This window comes from Bemisia tabaci, chromosome 6 (assembly GCF_918797505.1).
Source record: "Bemisia tabaci chromosome 6, PGI_BMITA_v3".
Taxonomy (NCBI): domain Eukaryota; kingdom Metazoa; phylum Arthropoda; class Insecta; order Hemiptera; family Aleyrodidae; genus Bemisia; species Bemisia tabaci.
In genome coordinates this window covers 20,062,261-20,087,678 of record NC_092798.1, presented here as the reverse complement: position 1 = coordinate 20,087,678, position 25,418 = coordinate 20,062,261, and the positions used below count along the sequence as shown (strand labels likewise).

Below are 25,418 nucleotides of genomic sequence, written 5' to 3'. Positions count from 1 at the left end.
ATGGACCACTAGACTAGGTACGAATTTCAGCATTCTGATACATGTTTCTCAACCAAAATTTCACGTAAAATACGATGCGCATAGCAAAAGTTACCGAAATCAACTCCTTACGAAGATATTTAATGATTCATGATGCGTGAATTCAAACCGCCCGCTCATGAAAACTCAATGCTCTACGTGTTTCACATCGCGCCCTAAACTTTCATCATGATAGTCTCTGCAATATAAAAATCTTGAAACCTCAATCTTGACGGTTTGGCTCAGCTATAGCAAATTTCTTGTGGTTTTAACAACATATAATGGGAAATGAACATTGCTCGATGGAGAAGCTTGCTGAAACCGTTGTAGTGCGCGATTTGACTCGAGTAGAGCTTTGAGTTTCTTGTGAGCGGGCAGTTCAAATTCCTCGTAACCAATGTGAAATAAAAATGTTGAAATCTTCGTTAGGAGTTAGTTTCTGTAATATTCGTTGCGCTAATGGTGTTCTACGTGAAATTCTGGTTAAGAAACATGTATCAGATGGCTTAAATTCGTACCTTGTCTAGTGGTCCATTGAGACTGTGAAGAGCAATTGACTTGTTTAATTTACAAAAGCAATCAAAGAAATCTTTAAGAATTTCAGTAGAATAGAGAAAAATTGAGAAAACCTAAACTGTGTGACTTACATTAGTAATATTTAGTACTTTTCAGTAATACTAGTCAGAAACTGGAAGAACTGCTTTATGAAAGGGTTGTAATGCTAAGTTTTGTCTTTTCCCCAGTCATGTAAAACGTGAAAAATGTTATGAACTTCACAAATTCAATTTTCATTAGGATATTGATTTAAATTGTTTTATTAACCATGACTGCCATTGGACTAAAAACAGCTCAACAGTCACATTATGTATGTAGATTTTGGAAAAGTCGCACCAATCCTTTGACACCACATCCCAGCATATTACTTCCGATCCTCCAGAATTCAACTGTATTCATTTGTTTTGCCCAAAATTAATTCTTTTCCACTCCATGGATTGCCAACAGGTATAAACTTCTGCGAGCAATAGACATTGCAAAATATTATAAGGCAGCTAATTCAAACCTTACTCGAACTTGCTTGCAACTTGATAGTTACAATGGTCCTAGGCGAGCAACCAAGAGAAGCGCAGGAGAGTGCAGATGGCCACCCAAAACAGATGTAAATTTTCTTCAGGAAGTAAGTGAAAATGTTCTACAATTTTTTTCGTTCAATCTAGCCTTTTGTCTTCAATGTGGCTTTTTAAAAAAGAAAAAAAAAGAAGAAAAAAAACATTCGGGATCATGCCATACCAAGTCAGGCCAAGGAAGGGATGTTGCTGACTTAGGTACTTACTCAGAATTAGATGAAATTCGGTTCCCTCACTGCCTGCATAAAGTATAATTAATTTTGTTCGTTTTTTTTTAACATTTTGGCACTCCATTCAAATCTGAACATATTTTGAAAACGAGAAAATTGCCCCTTTTCCGGGAAATCAGCCTCTTTGAATGACCATATCTTAGGAAGTATTTGCCCCAAAGGGACTGTCTTATTTTGCTTAAAATCTGCGCTCATTAATGTTCACCTCCAGTCATTAAAGATTGTATTTGGATCATAAATTTAAAAAAAAAAAAAAATTAAAATGTAAGGAACGCAAAAAAATGATATTTTAAAATCTGTTGAAATTTCCAGAGAATCAGTTGTATCAGCAACATTCGATTAATACTTCAATATCTGCTCAAATAATCTTTGAACGTATGTACTTGAATATCTATGCCTTCAAAAATGGTTTAAAATGTGGACAGCTTTCAACTAAGAAGCTGAGATTTCTAACTCCGAAGCTTTTGAAGCTTTAACAGAGAAAACAATCTAGATAGCTAATCTGCTGCCTGTAGCTTTGTGACAAAACTTCTAATTCTATCTTTGTCCATTTTCTTTTTCTTGCCTATAGATTTCGTATATAAATCATAAACAACAAATCAAGGACTATATCGAGCAAAAAAAGAAAGACAGAGAAGAAGCTTTTCGGAAGGTAAGCCTCTAAATTTGTTAGCACCTGCATACAGGCTCAACTTAAATCATTCCTGCGACATCAAGACAAGTCTGAGGGCCTGGCATTTGATAGCTGGAAAAATTCTCGACTTTAGGGCCACCAAACTCCCAACCAAAGTGTAATATTTTATATACAGGTGGTCTGAATTTTGCTAATGGAACACGTTATGTAGTCTTTGGGTGTTCATCCCCAGAAATTTGTCGAAAAGTTTTTTGATCACTGTTGACTTTCCAAATTTACACAAAAACTTTCCCTAAAGAATTAATTTGTATATTCTCTCAACACTCATATTGAATGATGAAGAGGAGTCTCAAAAAATCAAAAAAGAGGAGAATTTCTTTGAATTTTCTCAGTCCGAATACAAGACAGCAATCGCGCGACGGATACCTAGGAAAATTGTATCCTGACCAATAATTGGGATATCTGACCCACCACCAGAAGTTAGTGCATTCCAGATCTTGTGGCGAACGAGGAGTACATATCTATTGACAAGGGCTATTTTTGTAAACATCCTCAAAGATTTTGATCGCCAGGTTTTTATTTAGGGTTTTAAAAAAAAAATTCAATGATGTTAGATGGTTTTTCATGAATTTGCAATATCAAGGTCTGGAATTAAATGCTGCTAGCGTGGTGTCATGTTTGTTCTCTATAACAACATGTAAACTTTCATTACCTTCATCTCTGTTTGCCATTTTCTTTTTAGTCAAGATGAATTAATCAAAAATTTAATTTACAGGCTAAAGAAAACAATGAGCTCTTCACTTGCAGTTGCTGCTTTGAGGATGAAGTAATGAAAGATGATGTCATAACATGTCCTGAAGGGCACGTTTTTTGCAGCGAGTGTGTAAGACGGTGAGTTACTCTGCCAAGTCTTAATTAAAATTATGCAGAGCTTACATCGTTCCGAGCATATTTATTATCATACAGGGTATTTCGAAAGTCCCACACCAACCTCCTAGGTTTCTTTCCCCTTCTGAAGGTGATCCCCTTAAAGATTTGGGGGTTTCCTAAAGGTGTCTTCTTTGACCTAGATACACTCTGAAATTTTCAAGTCCATCTCAATTCGTCAAAACATTACAGGGGTGATGCCTAGTGCTGATGGTGCGATTCTTTTGGATCACCCTAAAAGCTAAATAATTTCTCGGTGACAAGCTAATTCTATTTTACTGTAGATCTTTCCATTCTTAAATTTAAGTTAGCCATGAGCCATTTTTTCATTCACTTTTTTAATCTAATGCATGAGAGGAATCAAAATGAAAGAACTGTCATAGTTTTTCTCAAAACTGATGTAAGCCTGGGATATTTCAGATGCAATATCAAATTACCGTAGGCAGTAATTTTCCTCCAACTTTGCGTTTTGTCTTACTGCTGGATACTGGTGCATAAAAATTGGGCTGCGGAAAATTATGATGAAATAAAATGGATTTAAAACTAAAAGAAGAGTTTTAACATCATGAAACCGATACATACCTGTACGCCTTAAAAAATTGCTTTTTGACATAACTGCAGTAAAGTTTCAAAAATTTTATAAATTGGTGTATGAGCTGACTACTGTCCGTTCGGAGGGAAACAAATTTTTATTAATTTTATCCCTTGAATACGTGCCTGATATGGTAATGTATGGAGAAACAAGGTTTACATCCTAAACAAAAGAAGAAGTAGAAAAAAAAGAAGAATAGTAATGTGAGAACTTGTGATTCCCTTCTTCTTGACACCCAGTTGACTTATCTTAGAATCAATTTATGTTAACTCTTTCAATTTTGCTATTGTCCATTTGTAACCCATGAAGTGTCTGCAGTCAGGAGAAGAATGGTCTGAAAAGTAATGTTTGAGCTTGGAGATGATTGGGGGACTTCCTAACAGAAAGCGATTGGGGGACTTCCTAATAGAAAGCAATGTGTTCCAACAGCTATATCGTCATAACTAAAACATTTGTTTCTTGCATAAAGAAACCTCTCAGACAAGAAAAGTAACTGTTTTTTCTTTCAGGTGCAAATGTAAGTATCATAACACTGGGGTGTCCATGGATCTGAAAAACCAGGAATTTCAATAGGCCAGGGAATTCAGGGATAACTCCGGAATTATACAGAATTGAAACTTATCCCTAAAAAAGCATCATGCTGTATACACAATTAAATTGAGGCTCAATCTGGTTTATTTTTATTTTTTACAGTACAAAGTTCGGACAAATGAGCGGAATTAGCTATTGTATAGGTCAAAGATGGTTTGGGGTCCAATGCATGGATTTACATTTCGAACTGTATGCGGAAGATCAAATTTTAATAAGCAATTGCAAGTAAATTTAATTGAATGATTAATATCTGCAGTAAAGAGGGTCACTTGCTTTTGTCATTTTTAGTGAGATAAGTGCCAAAAATGTTTCATTTTCAGTTCCATATACCCGAATTTTCAATGTGAAAAGTCAGGGAATTTCTTCCTGACAAATCTGTAGACATCCTCACAATGAACCTGTAACTTTGTGCTGAAATTCACCTCCATTTATCACTTTGTTGGTAGTGATGCTGAGCGTTTAGACTTTGTGGCAAGACTAGCGGTAATGGAGCAAAATCGACCTTTTGGGTGTTAACCCAGAGCTCCAACTTTAAACAAAAGGAATTCAATTAGAGCTAAGAGTATACTAAATTGAATAGTGTATATTGATTTTTCTGATCATCACTAGTTTTACCTAGAGGCCTTTTATAGAGAGAGTTGAGACACCGCAGCTGGTGAATGTCACAAACGGGAAAAAAGATCACACAAATCGGACGTTAGCTGTAATCTTTGATCAACCCATTCCCGAATTCCTGTCTTCGTTCCCACTTTCATTTCATTTGCTCCTTGCCATACCTCCTATTTCCGGTCCATTTCAGTTTATAATCTTTGCAATTGGTGAAACTGAAATCTTTATTCCTGTTTGTGACACTGTGAAGGCCTAAAATACAGGAACCAATCAGAAATGGATTCGCCTTGTCTTCACTCTCAGGGTAAAGGGACTCTAGTTTTACCAACAAAAAAAATCAAAGCCATTTTATCTTTCATGATGCCCTCGATACATATTCTGTGTCTTGAAAATTGTCCTGATAGTATGATAAAATGCTGTTTTCTCACTGTTTGCTTCCAGGAGTGGAGAGATTAAACTTGGGGAGAGAAAAGCTAAAGTCGAATGCATGGAAGGAAGTTGTGAGGCTGAATTCTCATTGAAAGACTTGCAGGTTAGCTCTTTTATTATGAAGTGTATCAATCCTTTTATTTTATGAGGGTGGTCCAGGAAGAAAGTTTACCTGTTTAAAATCTCCTAAACTAAGATAGATAGAGAGAATCAATGAAAAGCCGCTACTTTCAGCTCTGAACGTGCTATAGATTTATAAATTTGGTTCAATAGAACTCTTGGAAAGTGGATTTTTCTGAGCTCATCTCCTCTCCGCGTGGGTCCAAAAATTTTACGGAGTGTCACCTGCAAGGAAGCTGATGCGTCGGTTGCTTATGGCAGGAGAGTGACTTGGTAATGCTTGAATTTCATGTAAAACCTGAGAAAGTACATGTTTCTACAAACTAAGAAACTAAAGACTAGGAAATTACAAGATTGATTGCCTTTACTTCAATAATTAGTGAGTTTGACCCGCAGTACATAGAAAGGTTAAGTTGTACTTAAAAAATCATCGAGTTGCGCTGCTGAATTTGGTTTTGGTGTGAGAATTTCCCACTATTATTCTTTGTCTCGCCAAGAAAGGTGGCCGTAGCTGTTCAAATTCAGGATTATTTACATTAAAGTTGTTGTAAAGGCTGCATATTTTTCCAAATGATGCATTTTTGAATTCTTTGACATTTCCTCTTGTTAAGGCGGGATAATGTGAAGGCTTGTGAACAATTCAGTCAGAAAGTATGAGTCAACGTTGACAATTCGGTTGACTTTTGCTCCGATGCAACTGATATTGAATAAACATGTCAATCTTGCTATTTTCTACCTAATAAACGCCTTTCCGTATGTATTACGTGATTTTCAACCATCTCTAAGTCACTTTCTTACTCTATAAGTGGTAGACAAAGCAGCTCACTTGCTGATGACACCATGAAATTTTGAACCTGCTTGGAAAGTAGGTGTGTTCAGAAACCTCCTCTATTACAGCTTTATTGAACAAAATTTAAAAGTTCATGGCGCGTCAAAAAGCTGAGAAGCGTGGCTTTTTAACTCTTTTTACAGATTTTCTTCATCTAGCATGGTTTTGGAGAGGAGGTGAACTTATTTTCTGGATGACCCTTTTATATTTAATATACAATTCCTTGTCACCTGATTCTTTTCAGAGTTACTCCCAGGACTATTCCCATTTACCTGTCAACATGTTAACTTGTTAATCACTGTTCATTACTACTGTGTCTTGTGTCAGAAAAAATCAGGAAACTGTAAAATGTTATAAAATTTGCTTTTGTCAGGACAGTGCAAAGTCAAGAACAATGCAATTGTCGCATCATTCAATGCATTTATGTCGCATATCTTGCATCATGATGCTTTAACTCACATTGGGAAGTGGCCAAGTAGGGATCAAGACAGGAATTATGTCAGCACATAGCTTGTCATCTATGTATTACAAAGTGACATTGTTACACAAGCAAAGTATGTAGTATCTTGAACATGCAGATGAGCGTTTTTTCAATTTAATTATTTTTATTTAAGATTGTTTTATTATTAATGTCAGGAAAGGATTTTGCTTGGAAAACCAAAGGAACCGCAGTGGCTGAATTTTGCTCTTCTTTGATAGAATGTTCTCTATAACCTCCTCAACATTATGAGCTTTTAAAACAGCACGTATATCTATACGAATCTATGTTGCCCATTTTTTGCAATTACCCCTAGCATGGGACCACAAATCCCCCCCCCCCTTTTTTTTTGAGGACACGGAATTCATTTTTAAAGTTTATATTGTATACTCCAGATTTGCACTGTACAAATGGATATCCATCACGTCATTTTAATGTCACTATCATGTCAGTCCCAAGTGTTCACCATAATTGTTTTTTCTTTCTTTTTTTCTCATTCATATGTTCCTTTTATTAATTGTACGTATTAATTTTTATTTCATTATTCTGCTTTTACTTACAGAAAGTCCTAGCACCAAATGCTTTTTCAAAATTTGTAAAAATTAAGCAAACGGAGGAAATCAAAGCAGCCGGTATTGAAGGACTGGTTTCTTGTCCGTTCTGTGAATTCGCTAGTATTCCACCACCAGAAGATAAAATATTCAAGTGCCAGAATACAGATTGTATGAAAGAGTCTTGTAGGCTGTGCAATCTGGAATCTCACATTCCACTTCGGTGTGATGAAGTTGAAAGGGACGCCGACGTGAAGGCAAGGCTATTAATAGAAGAGAAAATGACCGAAGCATTAGCTAGGTAAATTGATTTAAATTTTTCAGCAATTTGTCAAAATAATTTCAACCCTGTGAAGCTCTTTGCTTATTGTGTTTGCTTCTGATCAAGGCTTTTCATTTAGGACTTAAATGTGTCTGATAAATGTTCACAGTTTGTTTATTTTTGGACCTCAAAATAATAAAAGGATCTGAGGAATTAAAAGATTTGTAATCTTTTAGGAACACTGGAACTCGGGGAAAGAAATCTATGAGAACGCTACAGCTAATATAATTTCTAAGATCTATTTTTCCCTGCATGGTGAAGGAAAATATAATATAACTGAAGTATTTTCATCCTTATTTCGTTTTCTGACAGTTTCTTACTGTTACTCTTTCTTTTAAGACCAGGAAAAAGCCTTTGATTATAAATGCGGCCATCATTAAAACAAATACTCATGGGACATAGCAACCTGAACTTTTTAATATCTCCTTCTTTCAGGTCATGATTTATTTTTCTCATCCTGAGATTCACGTCTCATTCGTTGCAATTCTTATTGCAGAGTTGCCAAAGTCAGGAAATACATACCAGGAAAACGAGGAAATATCAGGGAATTTTAAAAGCCAGGGAAAACCTGGAAATGTCAGGGAAAATGACAAATGTGTTGTTGTGGGGTCGATGAGTGTAACAATCATGCTTTTCTGGATGAAAGCATGAAATTTTCAGGGATTCATCTCTACCCTGTAGACATTCGATTTAGACATAGATCCCAAAAATCTGAACCCGTAGAGGGGCCCCCAAATTTTAAATTTTGAATAACCTCTGAGCAGTCAATGTTAGTGTAATTTTGTTACACCAGGAGGATGAGGAATTTTATTAGGAACAAAATTGGTTCTAATGAATTTTTCTGTAGGATCAATATTTGAGGCGCGAAACAGGAAAAACTGTGTCTCCCTTTTTCGTCATAATCCAATATAATACGTGCTATAAGTAAAACAAAAACTTGACCAATTGTTCTTCAACAGTATCAACCAATGTTGAAACCTCGGAAGGCACCGGTGCCGAAGCCGCCCAAATGATTTAAGGGTGATATAGGCTAGCAGGAGCTGCCCCCCGCCCCCCCTCTTCCTCACTTTATAGAGGCAAGATTGTAACCCTGCACTGCAAAATTAGCACCGAGGATGTCGTCTTGATGTTTGAGATATGGTCACATCCATTTTTCTTTTTTTAATATCCTCATTTTTTACAAAATTGGGTTCCTTGTCTTAAAAGTCTGGAAGCCGTCTCCTGAGAACTTTCGAGTATGTAAGCATGTTTAGATACCATTCTGGTGACGCAGCTCCGGTGAAAAACAAGAAAAAGAACACTTTAAAATAATTTTTTCTGGTTATCGTAGTCTACAAGGAAGATTTGTGACTCTTAGCCCCCCCTCTCCCCCTTAAGACAACTGCACGTCAGATTTTATTCCGTTCGATTGATGTCTGATACAGTTATCACGTATGGTCTAATAAACCTCAACAAATCCACTCAACAAAACAATCCAAAACTTCAGCTTTTAACCCCTACTGTTGCCGTGCGCTCGCCTGTATACATATGTAACCTACAAGAGTTAAGCCCTATTTTAAAGGTATTTAGTTAATACATTATATTAATAATTATTTTTAAAACTGCTCATCTTAGAGATGAAAAAAGACAAGCAGTTGTTTCATTGGTAACATTGTATGCTGCACCGCCGCGCGCCGTGCGCTTCCCAAGGCAGGCAGTGCAGCGCGCAGATTTGCCTCAGAACAGCCGACTCCCCGTCCTCCGATGGTTTCTCCCGTTTCACGCCCTAAATATCGATCCTACAGAAAAATTCATAAGAACCAATTTTGTTCCTAATAAAATTTCCCATTGCCTTGTAAAAAAATTACACTAACATTGACTGCTCAGAGGTTATTCAAAATTCAAAATTTCGGGGCCCCCCTGGGAGCTCAGATTTTTGGGGTCTATTTCTAAATCGAATGTCTATAGGGTAGAGATGAATCCCTGAAAATTTCATGCTTTCTTCCAGAAGTGCACGATTCTTATGATATTTTCCAGTTTTTGGGCCCACTAATGGGGGAAAATTGTCAAGTCAATTTTATTTGGTTTCTAAAATGGGTTTAATGTTTCAAGCAAGTAATTATGTGAGAAAACTAGTTCAAATTATGTCTTAATAACGATCTTGCATATCCTTAATTGTCAGGAAATTCTTTCAAAATGTGACAGAGAAATCAGGAAATTATCAGGGAATTTCATTTTCTAAACTTTTTTGCAATCCTGTTATTTAATCATTCAATCTATCAATCATTTCATCGTCCTGTCTATCAATCATTTTTGCACTCCTAAACTCATGAATTTGAATAACTTTTTTGATTGTTTTGAGCGAATTATAATTTTGCCTGTATCCATCTGTGAGCGGACATCAATGTAATGTGGATTGTAATTTTTTCAGAGAATGCTACAACTGTAAAGCTAAATTTATCAAAGAAGATGGTTGTAATAAAATGACATGTGGTCATTGTGGTAAATTGAGCTGCTACATTTGTCGGCAACCAGTGACCGATTATTCACATTTTAACGGTGATGGTGGTGACAGAGTAGATAAGTAAGTGATATGTTTTCTTTTCTTTTCTTTTATTTTCTTTAATGTCATTAAAGCTAACCATTTTTTCCGGCAGCAAATCATGAACAGTATAAAATTTCCCAGAAACCATCTCACATTCATGCTTTTAAACGAGTCTTGACTTTGGCCTGACCATAAGTGACGTAAGACCCGTAGGAAAGAAGAAAGGAACTCAAAAGATGCCGTGTAGGGGGAGAGTAAATTAAAATGTCACTACCTCACCTTGTCATAGTACCTCCTATCACTACCTCCTGTAAGACAAAATGCCCTATTACTAGAGGAAAGAAAATACTTTTTTCTCCTGAAAACTGCATAAAATTCATGCGAAGTGAATCAACAACAAATTTATCCATACAGATGGCTGAAGAAATTAGCTTCTAAATGATATTTTTTCTAATGTAAATGTTATTCCCTTTTTTATTATAGTACCAGTTTTTATTTTTAATAATTAATACTGATTAATTTAACATATACTTAAAGCAAGTTGAACCCATTAGTGATACCTTAAACAGAACCAATTTTTTCTACATTATCTAAAAATGTCTACGCTAATTCCAATTAAGTAAGGGGGAGGAGTCAGATCAGCCATGGGTAATTATCCACAGAAGTCCAAGCTTACCTTAAGCCAGAATTTCCTCCAAATGCTTATCGGCGTGGGTCGGTAGCGCTCAACGCCAATGGAGATGTCGCATGTGTGAGGGATTTGCGATTTGACAATTGATTCTAATGTAAAAGTTTGCAAGAAACACAATGACACCATTGGTTTTCCTTAAAATCAACTCTCAAGCTCAAAAAAGCTCTCAAGTTGAGGCCAAAATGGAGGGGATATCCCACGCTATCCCGAGAGTCCTCCTCTACATCAAGACAAACTCTCCATGCAAAGATAGGGATCAAATGCATTGACAGAGTTGCCGTGATTTCAGTTTTATAGTCCCCAAATAAGGTGGCAGCCCTGTCAATGTATTTGCTCCCTATCTTTGCATGGAGAGTTTGTCTTGATGTAGAGATGGACTCTCAGGATAGCGTGAGATATCCCTTCCATTTTGGCCTCAACTTGAGAGCTTTTATTGAGCTTGGGAGTTGATTTCAGAGAAAACCAGTGGCACCATTGTGTTTCTTGCAAACTTGTACATAAGAATCAATTGTCAAATCGCAAATTCCTCACATATGCAACATCTCCATTGTCATGAGAGCCTGTGTTAAACGTTACTTTCGCCAGGCGTCGACATCGCCTATCAGGCGATTCGCTGCTCAAAATCAGAAGAATGCCTTTCGTGATTTAAGGTGTCAATTGAAGACTCGTGTTCTAAAATGAGGGCAGAAGTTGAAGTTGTATTTTGTCATAAATAATTCTCCAAAAAAGTGATGAGATTCCTCCAGATAACTTCTGGCCAGAATGGTGGGGACTTAACCAGCGTAATATATATACAGAATATAAAAATAATTTTGACCCAGCACTATATTACCTTCTTGTTATAAAATGTCTCATCAAAGTTCTGTATTATATTTAAAGAATACATGCTTCGAGTATTCATGAAAAATACATTCTATAAAACGTGAAAATCCCCTCTCTGAGCCAAACAACATTCTGGATATTTTCAGAGATGGTGTGAGTTTATTATTTTTTAACTTGACGAAATTAAAGGTAAACTACCCTCCAGTAGATAAAAATTATTCTACCGCACCAATTATCAACAATATTTTATTCATCATTCTAAAATTGTAAAAAATAAACAACAAAGGAGTGTATCCTCTATAATCGAACTGAAATGCTTCAATTACGGAGGGCACCCTGGAGGTCTTAAAAATGTCTGGTTTTTGGAAGAATGAAACACTTTAGGGAGGTGCAGTTAGTGCTAAGTTGAAGGTCATTAATCCGTCCAAGGAGACCGATTCAAGCTCATTTGGTCCAAAATTTACTGTGTTTTAACTTCGTAAAATTAATGTGTTAATGTTGACCCTGTGAAACTATTGGTTGTTGTTCTAGACCAGAAATACCTAAAGAAACAGTGACTACATTAAATATTTATACAGTTGATTAAAACAGGCAACATTCTCGTAATTTACACCTGGCAACTAAATGTAAGATGGAAAATTGTTACCCTGGCAAGCGGTAAAATTTGTTTTTATCTTCCCGCTGGCAGTCATGTCCATGGTCGAGTCTAATGGACAGCTTTTGGAGCAATTTACGATTAATCTGGAGTCGAACAAAGAACCGCCTCATGCAATTTGTAAATATGTGGTGGTGGTGGGGGGGGGGGGGAGAGGAGTTGTCTCAGTGTAATCTACAATAACACTGGAAAATAAACCCAGCCGAACAAGAAAGCAAATTTGTCAGTTTCCATGGTAATGCTTTTAGCCGTGAAGCATTCTGTCGCTGGATGGTAACTGCGACTATCTTTTTGCTCCTATTTGACTATGTGATCATTTCAATTTCGTCCCTTTTTTCCATTTCCTTCCGGTCCAAGAAACTACCAACAATGGGTCACTAAACCTTGTTTATTTTATTGAATATTCTGAAAGTACAATGTGAGTAGATAACGTGGTGATTTTTCCGCATTTTTATGGAGCCGAAATCGCGGAGAAACCCGCTTTTGAAAAATCTAAAAACTGCAAGACATTTCAAACGCACCCAAATGGCGGGAAACTGACGGTGTTGACGCACTGCGGTAGTCATATCGCAATCTTCTCTCATTTTCCTCTGATGTTTGTTAAAATAAAACGTGTTTCAATATGGAATTTTTGCTCGTTTATTACAGCTAACATATGAATGAGATTCAAGTCTTGAATTCAAAAGATATAATTTCTACTTTAGTATTGTTTTCATGTACGAAGAGTAGGTAGACATTTGACGGAAGTCGTGGAAACCCGTGCCCGCTTCTGATTGGTGCCGGATGACATCATTCGGCGCGGCGCGAAATCGGGGCGTTTTAAATTTGCGTATAAGTTGAGCGATTTGAACTGCGCATTTCTCGGTTATTGAGTTACTTGTTCGCGTTTTTAATGTGCGCATCGTGTTCTACGCGTCATTTTCCTTCAGAAAACTATATTCGCAAGTCAAAATTCGTTCATGGTTTAGTGACCCATTGAGTAGGGTCACCATCAATATGCTATCTTCAAAACAGTTCGAATTTTAGCCTGAAAGCCTGTAACTCAACAAATCAATAAATAATAACGATTTCTTTGTAAGTGCTCAGGAAATTTTATTAAGGCCTTTGTGGAGACGGAAGATAACATAGGATCAAAGTCAACTTTTATAAACTTATTTAGCAAAGTATGATGATCATTTTGCCGCAAAGCTATAAATTCGTATGAAAGCTTTGTTTTGAAGTATTCTACTGAACAATCTACAGTGAAACAATCACATTATTAGCACACTTGCCTGGCTGCTTCTTTGTGCATATTTGAATCTAATTTTGATTAAATCTTAAACCTTAAGCTAGCTTGTTTAACTTAAGCCTAATATCATTGCTCTCTCTGCTTTCAGGTGTCCCTTGTGGTCAGACAATGACCTGCTTCATGTGGATGCTGTTCGGCTCACTGCTGAGGCTGTCAAAAATAAACTTATAAAAGAAAATCCAGGTTTGAAGTTAAAAGTTGATCCCACTTTAGTTTTACCAGAAAATGCCTATAAAAAGAAGGCAGCAGTACCAGCCCATCGTGCGCAACAACGAGGCCTCGTTTTAAACCGGGTGATACCTGTAGATGTCCCTAGAGATAACCTACCGCCAGTGGATCTCAAACCTCCTGCACCGATTATTCCTCCCCATTTATTGCTCCAAGAACATGCCAACCAGGCTCGCGCTGCAGCGAGGCCCCAACACAGAGCCCCTCCTCCGTTTCCACAACCACCAGGTCAGTGCATGAATTCAATTGTAAACTCTTTTCATTTTCTGCTTCTTACACATTTTTTATCCCCTACACCTTTCAAATAGTATGCAGGTGCAGGGTAAATTTCATCAGGAGTCTAAAGCATGCACAAAAAAGTCCCTTCATTGTTTTGAATTTGCTTAACAAGGTGTTAGAAAAGTGTCCTCCCCTGCTAATTTTTTACCAAGTTGAAATAAAGATTCGAAACCTGAGGGATGCTCCTAGGTCAAAGGGAGCTTCTTTTTGGCCCCTCTAAAATTGTCAGGGGGCCCTTTAAGGAGACATCGGGCCTTAACCTTTTTTTTGTTAAATGGAAAGATCTCCCTTGTGATATCTTGTTCCAAGGAGCATACAAAGAAAAAAGAATTCGCGCAGACCCGTAGTCATCATGTGAAACCGTCTCATGATGACAATTGACTAAAGTTCAAAATAGCCTAAAACCAATTACAACACTACAAAGAAAAATCAACAAAAGGTAATAATTTAGCATAACCGGAAAAATGAACAATCCGAGTAATCGGCATCTCAGTTTCATGCCAATAGACTTGTCTGAATAGAGGTATCTGAGAGTATATTGGCAGGAGAAAAACTAATTTGACATTAGAATTTGTTTTTGAAATAAAGCAAGTTTTACAAAATCGCACCCTCTCTGAAGCTAGAAGGCGTTTGTATTGTACCCATTATGATGGAAGATACTGTATTGAAAACTTTCCTATATCAGCATAGCCTTCCTTTATTTTTGGAACAAAGACATCCAAGTACCAACAAAACTCAATAGCCGAAGCTATCAAAATGTCCAAAGTGTTACTAAAATTTAAACATTCCTGTAACGCTCTCGAAGAGGGTCAAAAAAGTCTGTCTTTACTTTACCATAGTAGTAGGAGAGAAAGGCGATTCTCTGGCATTAGCCAGAGAGTCTGGTACCATTTGTCCTCTCAAACTTAGAAGATACAAGAATGACACCAACATATTCAGGAAGAACCTCCCCTTACTGTTGGTCCTAGACATCCATCATTATTGACAAAACACCATCAAACTACAATCACCTATCTACAGCAAAGCAGGGGAGGAATATGAAGAAACTGAACAAGGGGGAATAGGGGATGACAGCAGGAACACCACTCCAAAACTTCTCTTATGTATGGGCCATATCGAATCAGAATCCCACATACCTGTGGGTAAATGGGGTTATAGAAGGGCTAAACAACTCTATTCACAACTCTTAAAGGTTGGCCGTTGCTCCACAGGGTTTGAACATATTCAAACTTTGATATTGCGGAAGTGGTAGATTCACATGCCAGCGGCCATGTTGCTCCTCACCTCTGGCTAACTGCTCCGAGACTTATCGCATGCACCTCAAAAGTGCCCGATGTCCTGCTAATCCGAATCCGTAGCTGCGGTTCCTATAGGCCTGGATACAAGCTCAAACCGTCAATTTTCTATCAAAATGATGACAAAAATGGCGGTCAAATCGTTGCAGGCTGCAAAAATTTGATGATAGATGATGAGCACCAGTCACCATTTAATCGGAAATTGATGGAAATTTGAGCGTGTATCCAGGCCTTATGAGGACCTGGGTCTCTAAAATAGCTGAAATGTGCTACAGACGGCCCCCATGGAGCCTTTAGTCCAAGTTGTTTCCCTGACTTGTCCTCTGTAATTTCATGTTTTCTTGTTCTTTGTTTCTTCTTATCCTTTCCTTAATTTTGTTTGGTATATTATTTTTCTCGCATATATGTTCCATCATTGTCTTACAATTGCATCTTGTGCTTCATAGCATGTGCATGATTACATGTTCATCCAGGATTAACCACAAACAAAAAATTACCTTGATAACAGAGGCTGAACTTCAGCAGGATCTTCATCAGGGTCTTCCTGCAATGGAAAATGAGTAATAAGGGAAGAATATGAACACTCATATCAGCAAAATGAAGTTTAGTGAGGAGTACCTTTAAAATGAACCAAAACTGGATTAAAATCAGAAAATTTGGTAGATAAAAAAAAAACTACGAGAAGTACTAATAGTCTCTTTTATGTTCTTTGGACTTTAATACCATATAATGAGTCAAAATAAGTGATGGATCCATCGATAATCTGGAGAAATATTTCAAGGGTAGGACTCCAAAGGAAAATGTAACTGCAGCTTAGCTAATTTCCATATATTTAATAGGAACTCCAGTGATTGTGAGTTAGTATGTCGAGAAAAAAAACGCCCGAACAATTTCTATTTTGCGTTCAGATATTTACTTGATTATTTTAGGAACTGAAAAACCATTTATATTTTGAAATTTTATAGAAGCGTATTCTTTCAACGTTTTTTTCTTAGTTTTCGAAATATTTCAAGCATCTGTTCCAAATGGAAAATGCTGGATCATTTCTTTTAACACGTAACTTTACTCTCTGCCAAAGACTGGTTACAGGATGAACTGTGGTTGAATTTCATATTGTAACCTTACATGGTGCTTCTAGTATATGGACGCTTCTCCCAAAAATTAGGTATATTCATTTTCTGCACACATGAGCGGCCAGTTTCAGTGGATCCACAATTTTTTCAAGCTAAGAAATCATTTTTTCCATGACAGCAGGGTCACAGTGTTCAAGGTGTTTCAGGAAAATATTACCAAAGATCAACTGGAAAATAGGTATTTTTCATCCAATACTCCTCTTCAACTATTGGTCAATTAAAATTAGCTCCTTTTAAGTAACCTTAGATTTGGTTTTTTTTGCTTTCATTTCAATAAACTCAATTTACCAATACTCTAATCTAATGGATGAAAATCTAGTGAATCTGAATCGCCCTAATTGTTCAAGATCGTACAATAACTCGGACTTAAAATGCACTTTTTTATTAGAACTGATGGTTCATCCCAAAAGATTGAAGACATGTAAAAATATATCATATTTATACCTTTTATACCTTTATACCTTTTATGAAATTTGGTAATGTATGATGTAACTTAATTTCTTTCTGCCTAATGTAGTGGGATTAATTTTGTAGGAAAACATAGTATTATGGAATCATGTTTATTCTGAAAGGAACGTTTCCTAGTGGTGTCCTTGTTCGAGTCGGAAAACATATACATTATTCTGAAGTCAAACCAAAAAACATTTTTCAGGTTTTTTTTTTTTTTATTCACTTGTTTAAGAACCAGTTACATCACTTTTCAGAAAACCCATGTTCGTGCATATTAGAGTGGGTCGAATTTCAACTTTTTTGTCTCTTACTTGAGATATCCTTTTTCTTTTACAGTAAAAATGATGATGATTCGTCCACATTGCACCAAAAAAGTTTAACCCCCTAAAATTTTGGATTGAATTTTCTCCTACTGTTTCCCTAATTTTCATTCACTTTCAGAGTGGTCATCGGTCAATGACGTTCTCCTTGGGTAGTGATCCCTTGTAAATTTAAAAAAAGTTGCAGTTTTTTATTGAAGAAGGAAAAAAAAAGAACAAAACATGACAAAGATGACATCTGACATCTCTCCATCCCTGTTTCCCAAGTTAAAAGTTTTGGTGAAAAATTTAAAAACTTGGAACCACTCGCTTGCATAAGTCTTTTGATTTGTTGATTCATGCAATTTAATCGATTTGTGCAAATGAAGGGTTTCAAGTTTTTCAATTATTTACCAATTTTAACGTTACTTGTGTAGTGGCTTAAACTCCTACTTTAAAATTTTCATCTCATTAAAGTAAATGAGCAGAAGTACTTTTGTTGTTTCTTTTCATTTAAAGACCTGTGTTACATGACAGCAGCTATTTTAAGTTTCATATGGAATTGTGAAACCAAGGTGACTTTTCAACATCATTTATGTCTTTGCCCTAGTGTACTCATTCTTCCCCATAGAGTACAATAGAGTCGCAATGTACTGGTGCACCGATGAAGCCACTTTTGGAGGCTGTTTTGTCCAGTACTCCGGAGACTAGTGTGCGGCGACAAGCGATGACGCATGCGCTCAGCACTATCCACTCCCGACTCGGCTCCGCCACAGCAGAACGTCTCTGTCAGGTCCACACACATTGAACCAGCCAAGTAGGCCGGCAATAAGTCTGAAATTGAGTCCATATATGAATATTATCCAGGAGTAACATACATTAATGGATTCATTATGGCTTTGAATATCTATTTTAAGCAAATTTTGCACAAATTAATATCGATGGAATTGAAAAAAGTCGAAAAAACACAAGCAGTCGTTGATTTCTCCATAAGCCACCGTGTTAAAAATTGCCGGTTGGTTCACACTTGGTATAAGTCAGAAATTAAATTCCTATATGAATATTATCCAGGAGTAACATACATTAATGGATTCATTATGGCTTTGAATATCTAATTATGGCAAAATTTGCACAAATTAATATCGATTGAATTAAAAAATGTCGAAAAAACACAAGCAGTCTTTGCTTTTCCCGTAAGCCGCCGTGATAAGAAATGCCGGTCGGTTCACACTTGGTTTAAGTCTTAATTTACGTTCCTTATTGAATATTATTCAGGATTATGATACATTAATGGATTCACTATGGCTTCGACTACCTGTTAATAGCAAAATTTGCAAAAATTAATGCTGATTGAATTAAAAAATTTCGAAAAAACACAAGCAGTTCTTGATTTCTCCATAAGCCACCGTGATAATAAGTGCTGTTGGGTTCACACTTGGTTCACACTTTTCGGAGCACAAGCGGCTCGGAAAGGCCCGTTCATGGATTGACTTTATCGGCGCTCCAGTACATTGCGACTCTATTGTACTCTATGTTCTTCCCCCAGAACAAGTCGGGAACAGACCCAGCGGAGCGCATCTGAAAGTTTCCTCATTACTTTGAATATTTAAGAATTTAATTTACCTACTGGACTCAAGTTTTTGTGATAAAAATATCTAATTTCTCAATCACTCTCACTGTTTCACTAACTGGCTAAAGGCCAAAACTTTCTTTACCGTTCGATCCAAGCCCATGAAAAAGCACAATGAATAATTTTAATTTCCTGAGGTTCTGAATTTTGATTTTTGGCATCAGTTAACTATTTTAAGGAATTGATACTCCCTTATGGTAGGCTATGGTCCAGCAAAAGGAGACCTTCCTTGCTCCTTCATGGAAGTTTTAAAGCCAGTGATGAGGAGAACAATATGTTTTCTAGTTTGCTCTCTGTATATTGGAGTGGGGGTAAGAAATCCCTCTCACCCTAGACTCACACCCCCCCCCCCCCACCCCAATTTGCCCATTTATTGGAGTATTTCTTTGAAGAAAACTAAGGACTTCATCTAAATCCTCCAAAAATTTGGACCCAAAATCGTCAACTGAAGAATATCTTATGTTGCATTTTGAACAATCATCATCATTTTACATTCCTTTGTAAATTTCGTTTATCATCAACTTTATACCACTTCTTGTCTTCACACAAAGCTTTGTTTTTAATGGCATATAAAGAGGGAAATGAACATTTTTGGTAAAAAAAAAAAGCATTAATTGCGTTTTAATCAGTTTCCGAAAAGGAGAAGGAAAAATATAAGAAAATATATTAGGTACCTTAAAAGCTTTCTGAGAACAAATTCTTTTTCAACCCACCCTAATGCTAATCCTCTCCCAGAATTTTTTTTTTTTTTCATGTTTGTCATTTTTCGCTACCATGCTTGTTTTATTTTTACATTTTGGGTGAAATTCAAGTGTTCTGAAACTTGTTATTTTATAATATTTTATAGATGTTTTCCATTTCGAGAATGATTTCGACTATGACTTCGAAGAACTCGATGATGATTCAGATGCAGACAGTTTCATCGATGATGATGATGTCGATGATTGGCCTGAAGACTACTATTGACTCAGCAGACTCTCTCAGGGCTTTTTTAACTGTGATACTATTTGTTATTCGTTAGTGAATAAGCAAGGTGCCAGGCTACAGCTTCCGTCAATTTCTGTCTTGTACTAGCACACTGCTCCTACCTCTTAATTTTAATTGAATGATCTTTGTTGTTTATAACCATCTCATTATGTAACATACATGTTTCAAATAATACATGGAAGGCAACCTGATTTTGTAATTTTTTATGTTCCAATTGTTGATCACACCTTCAGACAGTGGTCTTGTAGAGTCAAGGGGCTGAGGCCTTTCTCCTCAGACAGTTGATGGGATCTTAAACCGAAGATTTTCAGTCCTCTTGTTGTCTTTTGACTCCTCATATCCACGTGTAAAACTTCGATCATATTTCAGCACCATGTTTCAGCTTGGTGTTACTGAAGCCAGATTTTCAAAATGCCTCCCCTTCTCATTTTGAATGCGTCTTTGCAGCATATTTGCATTGCTACTGCATAGACTTGTTCCACCGAACGGAGGTGCGAACTAACTTTAAACAGGGTTGCCACAGTCAGGGAATACCGGGAAAACAAGGGAGTCTCCGGGTAAAATTGTCAAGTCCTCTGTATCTGCGCTCTAGAATGGGTTTGACGTTTTGAACAACAACTTTTGCCTGAAAACTATTCCAAATCATATCTTTTTAACAATTTAGCAATTCTTCAATTGTCAGGGAATTTTACCGAAGTGTCTCAGGAAAATCAGGGAGATTCATCCTCCAAATTCTTTGGCAACCCTGTATTAAAGGATTGAAATTGGACTCTTTTTCACTTCCTTGTGGTATTATCTAGAGGCTGGAAGTAGTATATTGACGGTGAAACTACCAGAGCAGATATCTCGGTTTGCGATGTTGTATACTTATTGCCTTACTTTATTTTTTAAATGGAAAATTACTTAATGTAAGTTCTTGAAAACTTACGTGATTTTTCATCTCTGTTCAAAGAAAACTCAGTGAAAATTTCAACGAATAATATTTATTTGTTCTCTTTTAAGAAAATAAAATGGGAGGGGAAATTTTTAAACTCTGCAAACGAGATATGTGATCTGGTACTTTCACCATCAATATGTAACCATGACAGGTGTGTTAATTAATCTCATTAAAAAGTGCATTCTCACTCTACATTCCTTAAGGGAAAGATTGTGCAAAACTTTTTTCCAAGTATTGATTTTTATGTTAAGGATCTCTTTTTGAATTTGATGTCCAAAAATGAAATTTCCTCTGAAATTACGAGTAGAGGAGAGACATGGTAATCAAAGCTTTTGGTAATCCAGACTCTCAAGTGCCTGATTTACAACATCACTGTCTTAAGTGGATCCGTGACTATGTTAGGTTAAGAAAATTTATTTTTGTTTCATTGGTTAAATTTTTTTTCTTTCTATCTTTCTCTCTCTCCCCCTCCTTGTCTTCCCCTCCCTTCTCCTTCTATTTGTTAATGACATTGCATAAAACAACTGTTTTAGCACTATCAGAAATATTATTGTTTGTGTTGCTCAATTTTTTTATGTCTCAGTTCTATTGAAGCAATGCTCTCTGCATGTGACATTCTCATCAAACATGATGCCTTATTAATTGTAAAAGACCTCAGATGAAAGTTAGTATGAAGCTTCTTAGGGAAAGTGTCTATAATCGATACATCTATAGTATTAGGTTGATATAAAACATTTTCTTACTGATTTCAACTAAGTAATAACATGTGTAATATGTCTCAATTGCAATAAATTCCCTCTTTTCATTGATACCCAGTCTGTTTTCCTTTTAGCCCTAACTCTAGCAACTTGATCAGTTTATTCTAAAGCATTAACTGACAAATCTTTCGGTCTCCGCTTCGTGATAAAGCTATGGTCTTATAAGTAGGCTCCTTACTCAAAGAGTTTACTTTTGAAACTTAAACCAGCATCCCTATGGTGTATTCTATTGAAGCCCACAAGAACTTTTAAAAACTTTACTATTTGTTACCAGCTCTTTTTGACAGGAATCGTGATTGGTATGTTCCTGAAACAACAGCAAAATTTCTATGATCTGTATTTCTTCAAGATAATATTAATAATGCATTGGATTTGTTCAATGTGCAATTTTGGGTTCAGTTCGACTAATCAAAATTTATGGTTGCTGGATTTTTTTCTTCTGTTCAACTTTATGTTTGCAAGAATAATTATTGTATGACTATATTTATATTTATCTCTATTTTGCTCCCTATTTATGTATATATGCTGAAAGTCTTCATTTTCATTTGCCTTTTAGCTTTCTTTTTTTTTATTTACTACTACTTTTTTTCTTTCTCTCCTTCTTTTATTTCATTATTTTTTTACAAGGTAAACTTTCTTTGAGTTCAACTTTTGATTTTTTTTTTTTTTTTTGGTTTTTTTTCCAGCTCAACCGGCCTGGAGACCTTAGAATTTCAGTTATTATACTTAAAGTGTACCATAATTATCAGCAAAAAAGCGAGGAATATCCACCGTACAATATAATACATAGCAAACAAGCCTGTTCACTCTAGCAAGTATTTTCTGTTTATTCGAGTACTATTCAATTTACCCTCAGTTTCATGTAAATTACAATGCAATGCATTGAACTCATTCATTCCGCTGTAAGTGTTGAAGCGGTAAAATTAATTCTTATGATTTGACACTCCGGTACCTTTTACTATCATGAAGAATATACGTATCTAAAATATTTTTATCATTTATCCTGTATCTTCTCTTTACATATTATATGATAAGGATTTCTCAATATTTTTCGATTGCCATTTACCATAATTCTTAAATCGAAAATAATCAAGTCAAGTTTTAATTCATATGTCATATCAATTCATAGTGAATGAATGATAAACATAATGAATGGATGCAGAAAAAAATTCAAAAATTCACATTCAAAATTTTTCCGTGCACTAGTTGTTTGTCAAAAATTAGAGCTTCATTTTAAAAAAGAATACTAACCACCAACCAGTGAGTGTTTTTCCTTCTTTTTCTGATTTGGAAATCTTCTATCCTTTTTTCAGTAATTTAAAATTTTGTACAGTCTCTCATTTGAAAACTCTCTGCTCTCATTTACTTTCACTCTGGTTATATTTAGCTAAGGTCATCCTTCCTTTTAAGTTTCACTCTATACATCACTATTTGCTAATCCTGTTTTCTAATTGATCAAAGCTTCATTCGAACATTTTTTTAAACAAATATTTGATAAAATTAATTGTGTGTGCTGAGGTTTTTGAACAGCATGAAGTAGAAATTTGTCTGCTTCCACAGTTACTTTTTCCTGTCCTTTTTACAAACTGAAAGGCTTACAGGCTGAAAATGAATGGCAAAATTATCTTGTCAGAAGTTTAGAAGTCTCTGTTTACTCTTTTTGCCTCACAGTTCATTAGGGAGATTTTTTAGTCAAAACCTAACCTAAGGCAAGGCAATTATGAGTTGGAAAGTATCCGCTCATTGTTTCTTTTGATATTTGTTCATGTAAAACTCGCTGTTTCACACATCACAGAATCTTCAGGAAGACAATTGTGATTTTGGAAGGGAGTTTTTTTCTTCTTTTTGAAATGATAACAGAGCTCTTGCATGCATCAGGAATTTAAGATTCAAGTTCATACTTACTTAATGAAAAATTTCACAAGAAACATGATGGTGCCACCGGTTTTCTTTGAAACAAACTTCCAAGCTCAGAAAAAACTCTCAAAGTTGAGGCCTTAGTGAGGGAGATCCCACTTGTTATGCTGAGAAACCACCTCTACATCCAGTCAAACTCCTCATGCATAAAGAAAGAGCAAATACATTAGCGGAGTCGCTGTGTCTCCAGCCTTTGAGGCTTGGATCTGGCTTATTTGTACTTGGACAATTCGACTAGATAAAAAGGTACTAGAGGTGGCTGGTGGACTCTCAGAGTCAGATGGGATCTCTCCATTACAGCCTCAACTTCAAGAGCTTTTTTTCGAGCTCAAGAGTTCATTTCAGAGGAAACCTGTGGTATTATCAAGTTGCTCCCATTTTATATCAATATACTTACTCATGTCACCAATCACTTACACATGCAAGAACTGCGTTGTCCTTTTTGGGAATTGATTGAGAGGGATTCTGTATCGTTTGTAAACAATTTAGAGTCCTCTCACCATGTTTAGGTTCTAGAGGATGTCCAAGTAAAACAAGAATTGTATTTTTCAGAGTTTGCCACTCACTATTTGTCACTGATTCACACAGGCATGAGGTATGAAGTTCTTCATTTCCCATGTTTTTGCAGTAGGAGGAGAAATTTTGTGATTATAATTTTTATTATAGTTTATAATATACCTAGAAGATTGAAAAGGTCTCAGGGAACTCTTTTGCCTCCCTCTTCCTCTCTTGAAAGCCTTTCATTTCTTAAAAGGTCCCTTCACTTCATAGTTTTCTAAATCGCTAATTTCTTATGATTTGTATTTGTTCCTATTGTTTTTGTTTAGTTACATACATTATATATTTTAATTTTTTTAAATCACAAATTTCCTTGTTATGAATTTCAGTCAAATCAAAAGTACCCACTTCATGATGCAGCTTCTTTGGCATGAATTGCCATGACAACTATATGACAGCCCTATTAATTGGTTCCATTTCATGGGAGAAACACACTTAAAACAATTTAAACCCAAAAATAGAATTTTAGAGGTTGTACCATCACCTCAAAGTTCTGGCAAAAATGACATTGGTTAATATGGAGAATGTAAGAAGAAATGTAATTGTAGAAAAATGTAATTTTTTACTGGATGCTTACTCTTCTTACAGTGATAGTGGACCAACTACAAAGATAGTCTTCTCCCCGTTTTAGCTAATTTAAGTGTTGCCCTAACTTGGATTAGTTGACTCTCTGCCTAAAAATTCCATTTTCCGGCTCAACTTTTTCTTTGGTGTGTTTTTTCATCGAATGCAACGTCTTGATTGTTGGCCATAGTCAGATTTTCAATTTATCCAAAATTAGAGTAATCTAGAATAAAAGCTGAGAGACTGATACTCCCGTCAAGAAAAGCATCCGGCCACCAAGAAATAAAAGGTCCTTAAAATGCATTCTGGAATCCTGTATGGGAAACCATTGGAGTTGAGTAGTCCATTTTCTGATAGGTCAGGCGATTTGAAGCAAGCGGAAACTCGTCGTTATGCAAAGCATTGGATTTTTTAAAGTACGTTTCTTAAAACTAATTGATACAATCTAGCTGTAACTTTAATTAACTGAAGATTAGAGCATCAAAATGCTATTAAAATTAAAACCCTACAAATACCATAACCATACTGTCAACATCAGCATTGCCCTTTTAAATACTTGTAATTTTAAACTATCAGGACAAGCCGATTCTCCATTTTTGCCGTTGCGAGCAAGCACCGACGCTCTTTTTAAGTTACTCTACTTAGGTTACCCATATTTGATATGCATTTACCATTGATATGCATCTCAGTACAGCTTGTCGAAGTTTCCCTCCTCAATTTTTTTCTTTATCTTTGGGCATCTTACAAACAGACTATTTTGCAGGGTAAGAATGTTACTCAGAGTAACACATTTTTTTATCAAACAGTTTTTTCTGAACATAAAAGACATATTGAAAATGTCCTAGATCGTCTCTTAAAGTGAGAAATCGGTTTAGTTTTGTGGTTTGCTTTCAAATCAGTGAATTCAAACTTCTTATCACCAAGAGAGAGAAAAAAAAAAACAAATAAA

The 25,418-nt window shown here is 36.0% G+C and overlaps 1 protein-coding gene across 3 annotated transcripts in view; it reads left to right on the top strand.

Annotated features, from left to right (window-relative positions):
* Positions 1–24,213, top strand: part of LOC109041192 (uncharacterized) — a 37,238-nt gene extending 13,025 nt beyond the window's left edge. For 2 of the 3 annotated variants that reach the window (XM_072301328.1, XM_019057437.2), the window contains 8 exons: positions 1,021–1,192; positions 1,944–2,024; positions 2,782–2,897; positions 5,167–5,257; positions 7,144–7,433; positions 9,865–10,017; positions 13,523–13,890; positions 19,596–21,483. In XM_072301328.1, the coding sequence (XP_072157429.1) occupies positions 1,021–1,192; positions 1,944–2,024; positions 2,782–2,897; positions 5,167–5,257; positions 7,144–7,433; positions 9,865–10,017; positions 13,523–13,890; positions 19,596–19,714 (1,390 nt within the window). In that variant the 3' untranslated portion in view covers positions 19,715–21,483. Of the gene's footprint in view, positions 1–1,020; positions 1,193–1,943; positions 2,025–2,781; positions 2,898–5,166; positions 5,258–7,143; positions 7,434–9,864; positions 10,018–13,522; positions 13,891–19,595; positions 21,484–22,116 lie in introns of those variants that run through there. The other variant, XM_019057447.2, reaches the window with a different exon arrangement.
* The last annotated feature ends 1,205 nt before the right edge of the window (positions 24,214–25,418 follow it).